The sequence below is a fragment of the Phaethon aethereus genome (assembly GCF_964289735.1).
Source record: "Phaethon aethereus genome assembly, chromosome: 18".
Classification (NCBI taxonomy): domain Eukaryota; kingdom Metazoa; phylum Chordata; class Aves; order Phaethontiformes; family Phaethontidae; genus Phaethon; species Phaethon aethereus.
In genome coordinates this window covers 2,567,527-2,586,795 of record NC_138594.1, presented here as the reverse complement: position 1 = coordinate 2,586,795, position 19,269 = coordinate 2,567,527, and the positions used below count along the sequence as shown (strand labels likewise).

The window sequence follows — 19,269 nt, the reverse complement described above, 5'->3', positions numbered from 1 at the left end:
TGTCAAGCAACCAGGTCTTCTTCCTCTTCCCATTTTTTTGCTGATTCACAGACAGAAAAGCAAAAGAAGTCTTGTTTCCACCATTCTTCACCTTCTCAAACCACGAGAACCAACAGATAACCCCCTCAAACCCCTGAAGCTCTGGATTTTTTTCCAAAACGCAGTCAGGATTCAAAGCAAAGGAACCTGAGCACTCCAGCCAAAAATCAAAGCAAATTTGCATTGTCTTTCACTTATTAGAATATGGAAAACAAACAAACAAAAGCCATGGATTAGATTTCACCAATCAATTTGTGCTTGTTTTTCTCATCCTGAAATAGGAGCTGGAGGCATTTTCATATGCGTTTTGGAAGGTTGCCTGCATCCATCGCTGCTGTGGAAAGTGAACCTCTGTCTCTTCCTGCAATACTATTTCTGAACTGAATGTTCTCTGGTGAACCACAACAAATGCCTCCTTGCCTCTTACAACAGCAGCATGTGAGCTTTCAGGGAAAAAAGAAAGTCACAGAGCACAGCATCAGCCCAACACTCCTTCCTCTGCTGGAACAATAAATCCCACATTTCCAATTTGGACAGCACAGTAGGCAGAAGATACAAAGTTCCTGCAGATAGGATTTGGATACCAGGTTCAGATGAAGTGCCTTTAAGATAACCAAACAGCATAGCTAAGCCTTGCTATCTCAACAGCCTCTTGTGGAACCGGCCTTATTAATCAAATAAAACAGGTATGCTTTGCACCACATGGCCAAGACTCACACACCTTGTGAATATATGATACCCAGTGGGGCAAAAAAAACCTTGATGAGTTAGCCAGCAACTACCTGCAAGTCTTGAAACCAGAAAAAAGGTACTGATGCAAGAAGTCTCTTTTCAGAAATCAAGCTACAACTACCAAAGGCATCAGAATTTAGTATTATAAAACATTTATCCCGTTCACAAAATTGAAAGTTTAAGACATTTGACCTCTATTTGTTCCCAAGTAACACCACTGAAGCACCTTAAAAGGGAAAATCTGAAGAGGCTGGTGCTCCTGGTGCTGGTTCAGTATCTGCAAAGATGAAGAGAAGGCCCCTGGAGACGTGGATGTCCCAGAACAACCTGGGCCTGACCACGAGAACGATTTGCTCACAACTCCATACCTGGAAAACCCAGAGGGACGAACCCACACAGAGCAAAAGGGTGTGGAGTAAACAGCAAACTGAGGAGGAAATTAAGGCTGTGAAAAGGATATGCTTCTCCCTGCCTCAGTCTCTGCTCTCTGGAAAACCACCTCCTAGGAAAGTCGGTGAGATATGATGAGCACCAGGAGCACTGATCCTGACTCTGCAACGGAGGCTGACAGCTGGTACAAGCTGCCATGTGTCTGCACCCCCCCACCGCTGCTGGAGATCATCCACCCAACTTCTCAAACTCAGTTGCCTGGTTTCTCTTTAAACCTTGAAAAATTACAGAGCATCCTACCCAGAAGCAACAAATTCGTCTGAGAGCTTATGACATGCACAGCAAAGAGCTTGCAACAAACGACAGCACACAGGTCCCTTGGGCCTCCCCATTATCTCAGCAATTAATACCATCCTGATGACGACATTCCTTGGAAAGGCAGTGGCCAGAGGGCTAAGATGCCTCTCGACACTCCAGGATGACAAGTGACCAAGAAACTTAAAGGGAAAAGCACTTAGTTCAGGTTTCTTCCAAGAGGCATGAATTCTGTTGCTTTTACATCTCTCAAGTTCTACCACTGCCAAGGAGGGGAAATGGTTTAAAAAAATACTACCCAAAAGCTAGTCACAGGTCAGCCATCAACAGAGGGGGCTCTAGGTCTCTTCAGTAAGCACTTCCCAGGATGAGAGTTAAAAATAAATCCCCAAACTCTAGGCTGATCAGGAGAGGGAAGCAGCACAATCTGCTACTGAGCTGTATCGACAGAAGAGGGACACAATCATATCAAGAAAAATACACTTTGATGGGTACGTCTCGCTTGAGTGCAGTACAGTAGTGAAAAGACAGTTTGCTTGAACACACTTTCATAGTTTATCTTGATTATGTTTGTGGTGTCACAAACATCAAGAAGGACTGTAAAAAGACCCATTTCCTTTCTGTAGTCTGACTGTCCTTGCTTCTCAAAAGTAACTCTAATGGACTGAGGGAATATAGTACTTTGTTGCTGTACTTTTTGGTAGTCTACTCCCAGACATGTTTCCAGAAACGAGACTCCTTGTGGCACCAAGGTCATAGACACCATCAGTCTTGTGTTTTCTCTCCACTTTCTTCTTTTCCTTTCTCTTCTCTTTCCTTCTACACCCAATAAGGAATTATCTCACATCTGCAACCTCTAAAAAGTCACCAAAAAGAAAAAGAGGGCTCTACCCCAAAGAGGAGGGAAGGAAATTAAATCACTGTGCCTCTGAACACATACCTTCACCTCTGTAACTCACGATGACACGCAGGATCAAATCTTCACATGTGCAAATCAAAAGGAGAATGCCTGGGCTCTGCCTCCACGTATACAACATAAATACAGAGCCCAGCCAGGTCTGGGTCTAACAGCAAGGCAGAGGATCTCTTCCAGGGCAGACTTAACGCTATTAATCCAAAAAACGCACTACTTACCCGCACCTGTCATATCCCCTACAACTGCAGTTATAACTTGGCATTATCAACCAGCATGCTTGTGCAGTCACATTGCTGACACATCAAATTTAAATATAAATAAATAAATATATAAGCCTCCTAGTCACTTTTCTGCCCTGGGACAGGTCCTTCTTCTGACTAATATTTCTAACAAAACACTGACCTTGACAAGGCCACCTACCCTCCACGGTGTCCAGGAATTTTTTTTTTTGGGGGGGGGGGGGGAAGGGAGAGGAACAAAAAGAAAAAAAAATTTGCCTAAGTATCCAATGAACTCTTCTACTGCTGTTTCACATATTTAACCACCTCTCAGGGCAATAAACACCATAGGCATCCAAAACTGCCCTCCGCCTCTCCCCACTCGTGACCAAGTCAAGATAGTTTCAGAGGAAACAGAGAAGCCTTGAGTCACCAAATACTCCCAGTGCAAACTGGTCAAGAGCTGGTCTGCGGGTGGGTGAGGACAGCTCTCCTCCTCCCTAGGAAGGGGGGAGAGATGTGTTAATGGGAAGTCACTTAACTGAAGTCTAAGTCTAGTAATGTTTTCCTCGTGTCAGATGTGTTCATCCTTTATGGCATGTCTGCTGCAATTTGGGTCAAACCCATCAAACTGCGAGTACGGGGCAGGGACTGTTCGAGTTTGGTCACGTTTAATATGAAATACAACAGGACTTGCTAAGCTGAGAGGGAGATGACAAAAACACCAGAGAAAGCCCCTCACCGGAATTACTGAAGATTTGTTAAGAGCTGTACCCTAGGCACCTGATCTACCGAGTATTTTATGAGAACAGAAGCAAATCATATGTCAGCAGCTGGGGACGGATGACAGAAAAACAAACACCTTCTGGGACAAAGCCACCTACAAGAGAGGCACAGTGACTGTAAAGGGAGCAGCCAGGCCAGTCACCGAACTCACCCTGCCGCACGTTTCTGCCTATGCACACGGTTAAGTCCCTCGGTCTTCGGAAATCGCTCCGAGCAAGGAGTGAAGTCAAAAGCAATTCGCCACCACCAAAGCGGTCCTGGCCGCCCTCCTCCCGGGGCAGCGCGGGGCAGCCATGGCGCGCAGCCCACCGCCGTCAAGCGCAGCGCAAGGCAGGCGAATGTCCCCTCCCTCGCACACCTCCCGAGGCAGGGACTGCCACGCAGCCCCGGGAAGGCGAGACCTGGGGGTGTCACCTCGCCCGCCGCAGACCAGAGGGCCGCCAGCAATGTCTCAGGAGCCGGACGCGCTCGGCAGGTCGGGCCGTTTTGGCGTAACGCATCCAAATTCCGTGGTCTCGCCCTGACCCTTGCCGCAAAAGCGCGGCGCTGGGCTGGAGCCGCCTTCCCTCCCCATCAGCCACCAGACACCCTGACCCGCGCTTGCCACAACCCGGGCCCACGTCCGTCTCCGCGACGAGGCGTGACGAGGGGAAGCGAGGCGCGACGGCGCAACAAGAAAACGCGTTTCCTTCCTACGGGCCCGGCGACGGCAGGCGCCCACAGCCCAGGCACCGCCGGCACCCGCGGGAGAGCGGCCAGCTCGGGGCCCAAACCCAGGAGTTTTAAGGCAAACCCGCGGGCAGTTCCGCACCAGACATGGCTCCTTCCCCCCCGCCCAGCTGGAAATACCTTTAAAAGGGGGGTTTCCTCCCGGGAGGGCCCGGCCGGCCGAGGCGGGCAGGGGTGCCCGACACCGCGCACCCGCACCCCCCGCTGCCGCCCGCCGCGCCGCAGGCGACGGAGGGGGCGAACCGGCTCGCATAGGGCGGTGGCCCGGCGGGCCGGGCCGAGCCAGGCCGGCCCGTGACAAGCACTCGCTTCCACCAATGGGAGGCGGCAGGGCTGCGCCGCCAGCCAACGGCGCGCGGGGGAGGGCGGGACCTGCCCCGTTGTCAGTTTGCAGCCAATCGGTGGAGGGGTGCGGGGGCCGCAGCCCCCGCCGCCGCGAGGGGTAGCCCCCCCCCCGCCGCGGCCGCGTCCCTCTCCCGTCCTCCCCGTGCTCTCCCACCGCCGGGCCGGGCAGATGGCGGCGGCCGCCGCCGCGGGGACCCCCGGCCTCCGCCGCCTGCAGCCTCCGCCACTCACCGGGGCTCATCCCCTGTCACAGCCGCAGCATCGCCCGCCGGCGCCGGGTCTGCCTCATCCGGGTACGCCGGGGGGCGGGGCCTCACCCGTGATGCAACGGCAGGCCGGGGGCGGGGACACCGCTGTCACGCAAGGGGCGGGGCGAGCGGCGAAGGGCGGGGTCTCCCCGCAGGCGGGGCGGGGTGGTGGGCGCCCGGCCGGGCGTTGTCGCGGTCGTGGGCCGCGGTTTCGCCCCCTCCTTCCCCCGGGAAAGGCCGGCGTCCCTCCGGCACCGCGGCGTGCGGGTCCCCGGCGGGTCCCCGGCAGCTCGCCCCCATCCTACCCGCCGCCCCGCCCTTCTCCGTTCCTACCGCCTTTGGGAGCTGCCCCCTCCCTTGTCCTCCCCGTCTCTGGGCCCCGGTGCCCCCGGGAGGGGCAGACCCAGGCGCCGGCACCGCAGACCGGGGCCGCTGCACCCTGGCACGGCTGGCCGCTGGGACGCCCTCCCTTCTCAGCCCCAGTCCTTGCGCCCGCTGCCCGTTCCCGCACGGTGTTTCTCCCCAGAAGAGCTTGTGGAGCCGGGAATGGCCGTGGGCAGAGGCTTTCCGAGACCCCCAGGGACCCCGCTGGCCTCGAGCCAAGCTTAGGGCAGCCGGCGGCCTCCGAGACCCTCCCTGTGCACCCCGGCTTTCCTATTCCCTGCTCGCCAGGCGCAGCAGCTCCCTGATGGCGGTGGCTTGCCTGCCACTCCGCGTCGCTGCCTTCCGCTCCCTCCGCACGTGCCCCCGGGCAGGGGAGGCCGGGGTGCCTCGGGTGGGACCTGCCCCACAGCCACCCTCCTGGCTCCCTCACCCTGACCTAATACTTAAGCTTCGTTTGCATGCTTAATTCCCTGCCCTCTGTAATTAGCTGCCGGCCTGTCATTAGCGGCAGGCAGTGCTGTTGGGATGGCCTCGTGCTTCCTTTGCCGTGGGCCGACGCTGCCGGCAGCATGGCGCGGCAGTGGCCGAAACTGTGGCCGAGCCAGCTGCCCTCGTCGGGACAGCCTGCGTCCTCCGTGGACACGGTGCCACCAAGGCCACCTCTGTCCCCACATCTGTCCCCACAGCTTCTCCTCTGCCATGTCCTGTCTGCCCATATCTGGGGTTAGCCAGGGCTGACGCTCCGGTGCTCTTCCACCTTTTCCTGCAGCGGATGGTGGTTGCGGACAACTCGAGGACAGAGAGCACGCACCACTCCCTCCCCAGCTGGGCATCCAGCCAGCACCATGGATGTCCCCCGACGCCTGCACTGGACTTTCCGGGTCACCCTGCCTGACCTGGGTATTACACAAGGCCACAAATGCTGCTCGGCAGCGTCAGCGCTGAGCCCAGGACGTGCGGCAGAGCGCGGCTCCGAACCACATGCTGCACCTGAATTAGAGGCTGCAAGGGGTGGGGAAGCCACAGCATCCTGTGAGAACTCATCCCAGTGGCAAGTTGCCCTTGGAGCTCTCCCATCCCTCCTGGAAATGGCGCCTTTTCCCAGCGTGTGTTTGTGCACCTTCCACTGAATCCCCCGTGCCCAGCCGCTCCCAGTGATGCAGGTGATGCTCGCAGCCCTGCTCCACCCCATCCACCTCCCACCTTCTCACTTCAGCTGACCTCCTCCTGGGCACTCTGAAACCCTCTCTGGGGGGCAGAGAGAGAGACTGAGGTGGCTGTGCAGAGGCTGAAGGCCTGTCTGGGAGAACAGCTCCTTTCCTGGCACCCAGCCTTGTGCATCCAAGCCAGGAGCAGCCAGAGCCGGTGGTGCTGCTGCACAGCCCAGCTCTGGAGCAGGTCCCACCATCATGCTCTGGAGCAGGTAGGGTGCTCACCGAGGCGATCTGGAGCAGGCTGGGTGCGCAGCCTTTCCCACTGTGCTGCAGAAGCCATGAGGAAATGCCGTGCGGTTGGCACTGTGCATCCCACACTGTCTTCACGCAGTTTTCCCCTTGCTCTTCAGTTACCGAGCAGTGCCGCAGAGGGGACAGAGGTGCAGTACAGTTTTCTGCAAGGAAATGAGCCGAGCTCTTGCCGGGGAGCTACAGGGGTGCAAGGGCACTCTGCACATCTGTCCGCACCTCTGGATGTCTGTCTGCAGGAGGCAGGGGTAAGTGCTGCTCCAGGCTGCGTGCCAGCTCCTGGGCCGCTCAGGGATACCTCGCTGTGCTGGATGACCCGGGCATGGATCTGCGACCCCGCTACAATCGTCACAGAGATTATGACTTGTGAGGCGGCTGGAAACGAGCTGTGCAGGTGGTGGTGGGGGGTGTCTCCTTTATAAAAGTGCCAAGGGTGTATCAATGCAAACCTAAATTAATTTCTCAAGAGGAATCCATGGAGTGGCACACCCCTTTTCTCTCCGGTGGGATCCTTTCAACCTCAACCTGAGCTCCTCGGTCCCTCTTTCCTGGGCTGGGTCCTTAGGTTGATGAAATACCCTTTGCCTCTCCCTGTGCCCGGTGGCACCGCTGTCCCAGCCAGCTGCCGGTGTCGACGCAGCACCTCTAGGACCAGGGATGGATGCCACCAGCTCCATCAAACCCGCCTTTACCAACCGCCTCTGTCCCAGCCTGCCAGGGCTTTGCCTCTGGTGACAAAGGCGTAGCACTGGCGGGGGCTGTATTTCCCAAGAGGTCCGGCGTGTCTGCCTGGTTAACACTGATTTTTTAAGTCAATGTTTGCTTTGAGGTCGCTGCTGGCTGCACCCCATTGTAAGCCGGAGCTGTTCCCATGCATTCGCCAAGGGGCTCGGCGCTTCCAGCCGCACAAAGGAGCAGTCACTTAGCATTAGCGGCCGCACAATGCGGTCGTGTCACCCGCCGGCTGAGCCGCGTCTGTGTTTCACCAGCAAAAGCCCCTCCGCTGAAAGGCCGGGGAGAGACAAGGCAGCCGTAATGGATTCGAGCGAAAGGGGGGTCTCTCACGGGGGCGGGGGGACGGGGCGCAGGCGGGAGCTGGGGCTGTCTCACGGTCCGGGCGTGGGGCTGCCAGGAGTCGTTTCGGTGTGGGGTGAGTGCGGGGACGCGGGGGCAGGATGGGTTATATATTTGCAAGGGCTATGCTATGGCACAAGGAGGCCCGTAGCGGGGACAGCCCCAAAGGATGGGATGCAGGGTGGGTGTGGGTCCCTGGGGATCTGTTATGGGTTGGGAATAATTGTGCCAGATGTGGGGCCGTGCAATGTGCTCCTGCATCCCCTCAGGGAGACGCTGGCAAAGGTGCAAGAGGAAGAGCGAGCCCTCGGGACTGGTTTTTGCAGAGGGACTGGGACCAGCAGCTCTCGCCATCTCCAGGAGCATCCAGGCTGGGGGGACAGAGCTGGGAGCAGCCCAGCCAGAGACGGGACACTTCTCCAGTGGGACAGGCGAGGCCACCAGCATCCTATCTGCCCGTACACCTTAACCGGCTGAAGTGGCCGGGGGAGAGCTGGATGCTGCGCGGAGCCTCTCAGCTGCCCAGCGACAGATTTGCTTGTCGGAGAGGCGAAGCGGTGCCTGAGCTGCCCCAGCCGACAGGCAGCCGTAGGGGCAAAGAGACTTTGGGTGAAGAAGCTGAGATGGGGTGGGAGACAGCCCAGGGAGCTGGGCACTTATCCGTGCTAGTCGTCAGCATCCGTATTGCTTGTGGCTCTGGACCTGTGAGCGTTGCCCTGGGGATGTGGTCTGAGAACTGCCAACTCATTGCACCTCAAGAGCTTTGTGGGGCTTGAACTGGCCAAGCCTGGCTGCTCCTGGGCATGGAAAAGGTGACCTCACATCCGGCAGTTTTCTGACCACTGGAAAAAGCCCAGCCAGCGTTTGGCCTTGCACGGCTCCCACCAAGGACTCCGTGTCACGAGTCTGCTGGCCTCAGCAGCTTCCCTGCCAAGGCTGGTGTTTGCCTCCCAACAGCCTCAACCTCGTACCCCCGCCCCTCTGCCTCCTCCAGGGCAGCGTTCAGGGCAGGACCTGCCGTCTGCACGCGAGATCTGCTGCTCACGCCTCCCCGCGGTCCCCATCCAAGCGCCATGCTGCCAGGCAGTAATATTCCATCCTTGTAAGCCAAAGGGCTGAATCGTGGCTGCTTGGAGCCCACGAGAGGCGGCTCCCGTGGGGCTCTGCGTGCCTCCCAGCAAGGAGCAGGGAAGGGACGGGACTGAGGGGGATGCAGGGAGGGATGGGGCTGGAGGAGGTGTAAGGAGGGATGGGTTAGGGGAGGGTATAGGGTTGGGAGGGATGCGGGAGATCGCGCAGAGAAGGATGGGGCTGGGGGAGGTGTAGGGAGAGATGGGGCTGAGAGAGGTGTTGGGGAGGGGCGCAGGGAGGGATGGGGCTGGGAGTGATGTGGGGAGATGGGGTGGGGAGAAGTGAGGGGAGATGGGGCTGGGAGGGATGTGATTTGGATGGGACTGGGAAGGATGGGATTGGGAGGGATGTGGTTTGGATGGAACTGGGAGGGATGGGACTGGGCGGGGGGGGAATGCGGGGAGTGCAGGTCTGTGAAGGACGTGGCAAGGTGATGGTGTGGGAGGAACCAGGGCTCTGGGAGGGCTTTGGTGCGTGAGGGTCCATGGGCAACAGCTCTGGGGGGAATGTGGCAGAGCAGCACCTCCTGGAGGGGTCGACTGGCCAAGCAGAGCCCCGCAGTGCTCCCTGCCCGACGCGCCAGCCAGGCTTTGCGGATGGAGCCCTGGTGGCTCCACGCTCGGCGGCGGGGCCGGCCGAGGCTCTGCGCGCCTGGCGGGCGCCGTGTCCCAGCCCGCCGGCGCGACGCAACCGCCAGGAAAGCGAAGCCAGTCGGTGCCGCGCTGCGGCGCGGCCGGGGGACTCTCCCCGCCAGGATTAAGCGGGTCTGGACGAAGCCGAGTGCAGCGTGCGGCCGCGGCTCCTGCCCTGGCAACGCCTGCAGCAGCCTGGGGCTGTTTTTTGTGAGGGGGGAGGTTGTGGGCTGAGCACTCGACCTGCAGCCCGGTGTCAGCCATAGCCAGGGCTCTCCTGGGACGTATCCCAGTGGCCCAGCGGGATTGCTACCCAGACAGCCCAGGCGAAGGCAGGTCAGGTGAAAGCTTCAGGACAAGGAGCTTCATTAGGGCAGCGGCTGCCACCAGCCCGCTGGGGGTGAGGGACTCCCAACCTCGGCAGGTCAGCCCAGGGCGAGACCTCGGCACAGGGACCTCGCTGTCTGGCCAGAGGGATGGCCGGATCCCGGGCCAGGGGAAGGGCTGGCATTTAACAGGATATTTCTTCAAGCACGAAGACAGCAAAACCACTGCTGTACAGAACAATGGGGTCACTTCGATTATCCTCCCTTTATCCTGCACCCGAAGTCCCCCTCCAAGCTGGCTGTATGCATCCATACAGAGACTTTTTTTGATAAATGTTGCTATTTTTATTGACTGACCCGAGTGCTGCCTTTGGCAGCTGGGCAATATTTACAAAATCGTTTCCTTCAACAGACTTTGCTAGCGATTCCTAAAAACATTGGTTTGCAGCTCAGTTTGCCTGGCAAAAGCAGAGCCACTCTGAAATGCTGATTTTCTTGATTATTGCCTGGCTGCTCACGGGTGCAGGGATGACCCCTGAGGCACCCCTGATCTGCTTGTGCCCATTTTCCTCGTGGTCCTTAACGATGGATGTGGAGGGCCCAGGAGATGTGGGAAACTGCTGCGACAGTGGCTGCAGCCCCGGTGCCGGCTCGGGAGCGTGTCTCTGTGCTGGACCCCTCACCCCCCCAGGATGCGGAAAGGGACACTGAGGCACCACATGCCCTGTCCCCCGTGGGACAGCGTGGGTTGGGGGGTTCTCAGAACCATTGTGTGGTCTCCAGCAGACCCCAGCTGCAAGGGTGGGCTGGGGTTATCTTTCCCTTATTTTGCCTACAGGGAGTGCAGACCCCACAGGTTGGCAGGATGGGGAGCACAGCCCTCCTGCCTCCCTGGGCAGATGCTCTTTGTGCCGAGCATCCTCCTCTCGAAAATCCACTCAGGTTTCTGTGGATGGTGACCCACCGAGTGGTCCTGAGTGGTGGAGCAGCTCTGCTTGCAAACTCTCCGTTCACAGCACTACGCTGATGGCGTGGTCATAAGACCCTAGAAAAATCATTAAATGAACACAAATCGAGTATTTAGTGCTCTTTTTATCGAGCCTTTCCTTTCCGTGCTGCTCTAGGATGTAAGTTGTTGCAGGGCTAGAAGCTGACCAGTACTTGTTCCCGTTGAAGGCAGCAACCCCTCTGCAATCTCAGCCCTCCAGGAGCTGGGGCTTGGAGGAAAAACCCAAACTGCAACACAGCCTGGCAGCCAAAACCACAGGGAACATCCCATTTTGGTACAGGGCCCCAGATCCCTTACCCCACTGGCCTTTTCTCCTGACATTGCAGCGTTTCTGTGCCATGTCCCCCAGAATAAGGCTCGAGGCAGCTGCCGGTACAAAGGCAGCCAGAAGGGATGGTGTAAAAAAGCCCAGGCGATGCCCTGCGCGGCTGGTAAGGAAACGTCCTGGGGGAGGCGTGACTGATGGCACGGCAGTGACGGGCCACAGGGACCGTGGCGGGTCTACAGCAGGTTTGCTGCTTCCCCCAAGGGGCTGGTGCGGGCACCGGGGCGGGGGGACAAGCAAGGGGACTATCTGCTGTTGTTTGGCCACATTTAATGTTGCCGTTAAATTTGACGACATAGCCCTCCTGGGTTTTGAGATGCTGCTCCCCCTCCTGGCCCTGTCACCAGGAAGGGTCTGCTGAGCTGCCGGGCTGGCAGGACCCCCAAAGTGAGCCCTGGGTTGAGCGCAGCCCTGGTGGCGCAGGGCTCTGCCCAGGCAAGCGGGCAGCTGCCCGCCCCGGCTGCCGCCGCTGAATAGGTGCCTTCTTCTCCCCCGAGCATCTGCCCGCTCGCTTCAAAGCCGTATTGTTTCTCCATTACGCACATGATGCCGCGGATCACCATTGCGGCAGCTCCCCCCTGCCGGTAACCCGCATCCCGGGGGGACGGGGTGGCGTGTGAGGTGGGACCAGGGCCGGGGGGATGAGGAGGCATGTGGGGAGGCAGCCCTGGGCCAGGGGAGGGCAACATGGGCCAGATCTTGCCCTCCCCGTCCCCGGGGGGTTTGTGTAGCCCCCGACTGTGCTTATCATCTCAGTCGACTGCATTTGGGCTTCCCTCACTTGCTCAAGGCAGCTCCTGTGCTGAGCTGACGCCCTGTTTGGTGGAGGGCATCTTTGGGGGAAAAGGGAGCCCCTGCGGGCGTGGGAACACCCTAAGGACCGTGGGGCTGCGTGGCTCTGCGTGGACTGGATGGGCCAAGCCCCTCGCATTTGGTGGCAGGATAAGGCTCCAAGGGCTTAGAGCAGGCTGAGGGTGATTCCTGGGAGGGTTTGTTGGCAGCAGCGGGGAGACAGGGGCAGGTCGGAGCGGTGATGCCCGGGTTCCGTGCAGGTCTCTTCACAAAGCCCACAGCATCTTGTGGGAGAACAGAGATCAAAGAAGAGTTTGGGGATGTACCCAGTTGTTCCTGTGTGGTTGATAGGCATTCATCACACCAAATGGCCAGACCTAAATTTCTGATGGGCAGGAGAATGAGCAGGTCCCATCCATGCCAGTGGGGAAGAGGCAGCATCCCAGCTGGTGGGGACCACCAGCTCCAGACCTTGGCAGCTCTGCAGGGGCAGGCTCAGGGCTTTTTCAGTGCACCTTGGACTTTTATTTTTAGGGTGGCCAAAGCACATCCGAGAGCACCACCTCCTGGGCACGGCAAAAAGCACGGAGGAGAAAGCTGAAGGAAGAGCTTCTGCTTAGGTGTTTTCGGCTGCCTTGGCTAAATCAGCATCTTGATAGTGAGTCTCCATCCTGCCAGGTGCCTGGCGGGCAGAATGGAGACACCCAGAAGGAAAAGACACTGATTTTCCCACTCTGAATTCAAGCAAAGCAAGCATGGGAAAAGATGGATGAGCTCGAGGCACCCTAGACACTTTAAGGGGCTTGAGTGCCCCTGAGCTCACCCATCTTTTCCAGCTATGGGAGTTTATTTTGACAGCATGGGACTGGGTGTCTGGATATAACTCAGACAGAGGCCAGGACTCTTGGACCCTCCACCAGCATGGCACAGCCCTGGGAAAGTCATTTTGCTTCCCTAAGCCCCTTCTCCAGCCAGGGCATATCTCCTTGGGATGGGGTCAAACATAGAGTTTTTTTTTTTTTTTTTTTTTTTTTTTAATTTTCCCCTTCACCTTGTTTCTCCCAATGCCAACTACTCACTGTGTGTAAGCCGGGGCTGGGAAGAGGTGGGAGGAGAATGGGACAAGCAGAACCTCCTGTGAAGCCTCTGATTTGCAAGTTGAGTTGATTTGATTTGATGAGTCCCTTGATCGCTAAGGGAAAACCTATGGGAATTTTGGGAGGATTGGCCATGCTCCGAGGGATGGGGCAGGGGTGCTGGCCCCAGGGCAATGGGGAAAAGGTGCAAATGGTGTAATGAGCCCAGCATGGAAAGGAGTTGGAGGAGAGGCAGGAGGGGCAGCATCTCCACCACCTGTCCTGCAGCTTCACCGGGGACATGCCAAGGCCACTGGGCAGCGACACCGGCCATCACAGCCACTGTTCCATGGACCACTCATGGCACTGAGAGTGGAGAATATAGAATCATGGAATGGGTTGAGTTGGAAGGTACCTTAAAAATCATTTAGTCCCAACCCCTCTGCTGTGAGCAGGGACACCTTCCACTAGACCAAGTTGCTCAGAGCCCCGTGCAACCTGGCCTTGAACACTTCCAGGGATGGGGCATCTACAACTTCTCTGGGCGACCTGTGACAGTGCCTCATCACCCTCATAGTGAAGAGTTTCTCCCTTCTTTCTCATGTAAAGCTACCCTCTTTCAGTTTAAAGCCATTACCCCTTGTCCTATCACTACACGCCCTTGTAAGAAGTCACTCTCCAGCTTTCTTTGTCCATGTAGACATGGGTGCAGCGATCCCTCCTGCAGCGTTTGGCAATCACTTGTTTACAGATTTCCTGAGCCAGAGATTTTGCCAGCCAACCTGGCCTTTGCAGCAGCCACCGACACCGTGGATGGGTTGTGGCTGCATGGCAACAGTCCCCATGTGAATCTTGCCACCAAGGATAGGTCTGGGATTTTATCACCAGGATCCTGGCCAGGGTTGAATGAAGGGATGAGGGACACATCGCTGCTCATTGGAAATGTGCCTGCTTCATCTGTTATGATTTGGAGAAGTGCAGCATGGATTTGATATGGAAATATTGAGACCTACAGTGAATATTTGCCTGACACCAGGCTCACATATAGATCAATCTTCTGGCTTTAGATGTGCTTTGAAAATAAGCACTTTCACATAATTATATGTAATAGCATTTTCCCTCCTCCCCACCTGGTCACTGAGAGTGGAAAGTTTGGGTGATGCTGTGGAAGACAAGGGCTGTCTCTGCAGCATCCTCTTGTCCTTGCAAAAGGCTGCAAAGCTCTGCCCAAAAGCCATCGCAGTTGCAGGGAAGGGACCCCGGCCACCCCCACCCTGCAGCGAGGGCTGTGCCCTCTTCTGGGTCAGAAATGTCCCTTGTTCACTGGAAACCACGACCCCAGAGCAGAGACGGTGTCAGCTGTGGTCCCTGGAGAGGAGCTGACCCTACTGCCACCTTCTTGCTTGGATAAAAGCATTCTGGAGCCCATGGCCCTGTGTTGGATTTGAGGGGGCTGAGATACTGGCTATGAGCTGCGCTTCTTAAAGTCCAAGAAAAAAATATGGGCAGAGTTTAGGGACTCGCTTTGTCCCTGAACCTGGTTTCTTGTCCTTCAGGCACTGGCAGACTGAATTCTGTCGCCTAGGAAAGATGCTGCCACATGTGAAAGTGGGGCAAAGAAACCGAGAAAAGCCATGCCCAGGAAAGAATGAAACTGCTGACAGAGCCGGGCCGTGATATGCCAAAATCCCTTTGATTTTGGCGTGGTCAAAGCACCAAAGGGAGGCAGACTCGTTTTTCCAGTTCCTATGTATAGACCCATGAGCTCATAGTTTCCGACTGCGGAGAGCATTCGAAGTATGGGAAACAGGAATTTCCACATCGCCTCGGTGCCAACAGGGAGTAAACTAAAGCTGGGGAGATGCTTGGCTGCCCCAAATCTGCTCTCACTGGCCCAGATCAGTTGTTCAGCAATGGAGAACTTGGTGGGTGCAAGCAGTCCTGGTATCTCCAGCAGCTTCAAGGAAGGGCCAGGGGATGGGGATACTTACTCCAGGGGTGACTGCAACCTCAGCCCTGGCACAATTTGTCTGGAGAGGTTTCAGCCTCAATTTCTGACCATCACAAGACAACTGGGATAACGAATGGAGTGGCTTGGTCCCCGATCCTAAGCAGAGGTGTTGGGAGGTGTTGGAAGATGTTGACGTGCTCCAGGTCTCCTTCAGTGAGGGGCAGAGCTTCATGGCTCAAGTTGTCCTCCCTGGGGCACAAGACTCCCACCATGTCTGCTCTCTGCAGAGGGCAGATACATTTTGGCAGCTGCCCCAGCACATGGGGCGTCCCAGCGGGGCTGCATCCCCCCTTCTCCTTCCAGAAACCAGCCCCGTGTTGTAACCGCTGCAACCGCTGCGCCTGTGAGTGACTGATACTGCTGCCCACGCCTGCAGCCCTGCGTCCTGCCATGGCAGCTGGCCACCTGAAACCACCCTCCTGCCCACAAAGGGACTCCAGGTCCCATCTCATTGGGTTTTGGGTGCCATAGGTGCATCTCCTCTTCTGCCTGCCCCATAGACCCTGCAGAGCCCTGGGCATCTTCTTGAGGCTGGAGGAGCACAGGGCTGGGAATGCTCGTGCAGAGCATCTCTCTGCCCCAAGGCAAGACACCCCCATATGCCCAGGTTTCTCCTGAAGGCTTTCCATGATGGAGACCTCAGGCCCCCCAGGGCATTTTGGCCCCTTGACAGTGCAAATCCAGGTCCTGGGGGTGCACTACCACAGCCAGAGCCAGGGAAGGTGTGAAGGCAGGGTGCCTTGGGGTCACCATGCCTGCTCCGGGGACCTGCCCTGGATGTGGCGAGTGGTGCCCAGATCCCCGCTGAGCCACTCAGCAAGCCCGAGTGTGGGCTGGCAGCCCTGTGGCCACTGGCTGGACTGAGAGGTGGCAGGGGTGGCTGGAAAGAGTCAAGACTGAGGCAGGAGCAATCCACCCTGCTGGCAGTTTTTGCAAGGCTTTGCAGGGAAGATGCCTCTCAGCTTCTTGCCCGGGGTTTGGATGAGGGATGGGCAGCACCCTGGGACACAGGTAAGGCCACAGGAAACCTTCTCTGTGTGGGTTTCCAGCCCACACGTGGCCAAACAGCGACTCACGAGCCACCTGCAGCTGCTGAGATGGCCAAGCACAGGACTACTGCCTGCCCTGAGCCCGCGGGGCTTCTGCTGCTGCCTGGACCATGGTCCCCAGAGATGCTGAAAATCCCCTCAGGGCTGGTGCAAGGCGGTGGTGGCCCTCGAGCCTGCTCAAGGGTGTTTGTTGGGCTGTACACTGCCACACCGGGGCTTGGGCGAGCGTCGGATGGGGAGCGCAGGGCTGGAGTGATGAGTGTTTGGGGGATGAGGAGGGGAGGGGACACGGAGACAAAGACGTGGCCAGGGCGAGGGATGGGGAGCGGAGGTGGGTGGGGGTGAGAAGTGTTTGGCAGGAGCCCAGCCCCAGTGCAGGATGCTGCAGCTCACCCTGCTTTGCAGCAACAGAGGAGTTTGGGGTCCTGGCATCCCCCTTAGCGCCTGTTTTATCGGGGTTTGACCCCAGGGACGGACCCAGCTACAGCTTCCCTCTACATGAGGCAAAGCAGGCAGGACCGTGCCTCCTGTCCCTGCCCTCCGACGCCTGACGCCGGCTTCTCGCCCACTCCCTGGCCAACCAGGCGAATATCAGGCCTTTAAAACCCGAACGAGTTCCTCCGCATTCACTCCCCAGGAGCTGTCCCTGTCCCTGCTCCAGCTTTTGCGCAACGCGCCCACATGAAACGCGCGGCCAACACCTTGGTGTTATATAGGCGTCCCGGTCCTCTCCCCAGCTGGTGCTCGGTGCTGGGGCACGGCCGGACCCGCTGCTGGGGACAGCGTTTGAGTGCATGGAGGGACCCCTGCCCTGGCGCCCTGCAGCAGGTAAGGGGGCTTTGGGGCATGGAGGCGTTGGGGCATGGCGTCAGGGCTTCCTTCTGCAGCGCTTTAGGGGAGCATCAAACCTCTGACCCCTCCTAAACCAGAGCAGGAGCCTGGGTCTTTCTTCTCTTGCGTGGGGAGGGGATGGCTTGTTGTGCTCCCGCGGCCATCTCGGTGCGGGGGTGGCTCCCCCGCAAGGGAAGGGCAGCCGAGGGAGGGGTGGCAAAACCTCCAGAAACAGCTGTGAGGGTGCCCACGGGCACAGTCATGCATGAGGAAAAGGGCGCAGGTTGGGTTGGGTCTGAAAATGCTACAAGGTGTGGAAAACCTGCTGATTTTCTGAAGCTCCAGTTCCTGAACCAGTGTGAGAGAAGGGACCTGAGCTGAGCACCCTTTCTCCCCTCTCCCCTCTTCCTTCTCCCCTCCCCTTCTTCCCTCTCCTCTCTCCCTTCTTCCCTTTCTGTCTGCCCTTTCCCTGCCCTGAAGCTGCCACGTGAATGCTCCCTTGCCTTGGGAGATGCACGGGAGAGCTTCAGACCCAGCCCGGGCGCAGGTCTGGGGCTCACAGCAGCCCCGCGCTCCCCCTCATCCCCCGGGCCAGGGCGGGGGCCGGGCGCGATGGCTGCGCTCTGCCCTGCCCGCTCTGACTAAGAGGAGACGCCGGTCTCGGACTCGCTGCCTGCGCTGTGCTCCAGCGTGAGCGAGGAGCATGGCCTGGAGATGGCGGCGGCCTGGCCACCAGCCCGGGACGTCCTCCAGCAGCCTGCAGGGAGCCTGGCATGGGTGCTCGCTGCCTGCCCCGGGGTGGCATACGCCCTCTCCATCCCCGTGGGGTCCTGACCCACTGGCCTGGCCTCCTCCTGGCCCCTCCGTGTCCCCTGGAATGGCAGCATCTCCCTTTCCTTTCTTTGTGGGATGGGAGCTCCCACCTCCTGCGCACCTGGAACTGGCAGCAGAGCACAGAGGCACTCGTGACACAAGCTGAACCTGCTCTATCTGCACCAGGCACTGAGCTCCATCCAGGGGCTCATGCCTTTTTCCATGTGGTTTTGCAGCCAGGTATTGTTGCCCCCGGTGGCTCTGGAGCTGAGGTCCTCTCATCATCTCTCTCTTGCCCGCTGAGAGGCTTAATGCTCCTGAAAATGCCCTGCCTTGTTGAGACCGTGCCTAGTAGCCATCCACCCCATCTGCTAGGGACAAGAGGGCTAAGGCAAGAGAGCAGGGAGGAGAAAGAGAGATGGAGAAGAGATGGATCGTGCTAACCGTTGCAGCTGAGACCCTTATTAACCTCCTCACGCCTCTTCCTCGCAGCTGGGGAGCGCCTGTGGCAGAGCGAGCAAGGATGTCTGAGACCTCGTCCAGCAAGGAGGGTCCCCAGGCCGAGTGCCCCGTGTGCTACGAGAAGTTTCACCCGCTGGAGGCCACGCACCGCAAGCTCAGCTGCGGGCACACCTTCTGCCACGACTGCCTGGTGAAGTGCCTGCTCTCCGCCAAGCTCGACGGCCAGGTCCAGAGCAGCATCATCTGCCCCGTCTGCCGCTACGTGACTTTCCTCAGCAAGAAGAAGGCTCTATGGCTGCCCAAGGCAGGCACCAACCCCCGGACACTGGAGATGCCTCTGTCACCTTCCTCCTTGTCCCATCTGACCAAAATGGAGGCCAGCAACACCTTGGTGGTACCCAGCCACTTTGTCATGCCGGTGCAGAGCTTTGACCGGTGCTGCAGCGCAGGGAACGGCCCCGTGCACTCACAGGGGGTCCCAGGAGAGCTGGCACGGGAAGCCCACATCTTTGTCATCAGCGACCATGGGATGCCACTGATGGATGCGGACTGTGGCTCCCTGGGGAGGAGAAGCAGAGCAGAAACGCGGAGCTCGGTGTCATCCAGCTCGGCCCTGGGGGTGAAATGCTGCCAGTCACCCATTGCCCTCGCCGTCCTCCTCATCCTGACTGTGGCCATGCTGGCGGCTGTGCTGCCTTGGCTGCTGCTGGTGAAGAGGGACTCGTAGCAGGGGTGGGATCAGCTCGGATGCTGGAGGGGTGTCACTGATGCTGGGACAGAACTGGAGCTGGGATGTCTCTCGAAAGATCCCTGGAGAAAGCCCAGAAGAAGTTTCAGGTGAAGGACTCTGGCCATGGACTGAATGGACTTTCAGACCTTTCTGCAGATCTCCGGGTTCTCAGTGTCACTGCTGGCATTTTCTGCCTCTTTTGGTTAAAATCTGGCAGGTCAAACCCTGCTAGTGGGCTCCTCCAGCGGCTTAGTGGAAAGGGTGGTCGCTCTTCCCACACCAAGTGACAGCATGTGCAGAGGGTGAGGAGGACGTTCTGGTCCCTCCCCTCCATCCCAGCTCCTGGGGACTGTGACCATGGCACCTAGGCATCCAGAGCCCAGGGACAGCCAAGGGCCCTGTGCGTCGGACTGTCATGCTACCAGGCTGTGGAGCTTTTGGAG

At 58.2% G+C, this 19,269-nt stretch overlaps 1 protein-coding gene across 1 annotated transcript; it reads left to right on the top strand.

The window, feature by feature from the left end:
- Positions 1–18,157: 18,157 nt before the first annotated feature.
- Positions 18,158–18,998, top strand: RNF222 (ring finger protein 222; the record flags this gene model as incomplete). Its single annotated transcript, XM_082008089.1, has 1 exon — positions 18,158–18,998. The coding sequence occupies one exon, from the start codon at positions 18,158–18,160 to the stop codon at positions 18,821–18,823; it is 666 nt and encodes a 221-aa protein (XP_081864215.1). The 3' UTR covers positions 18,824–18,998.
- Positions 18,999–19,269: the final 271 nt, after the last annotated feature.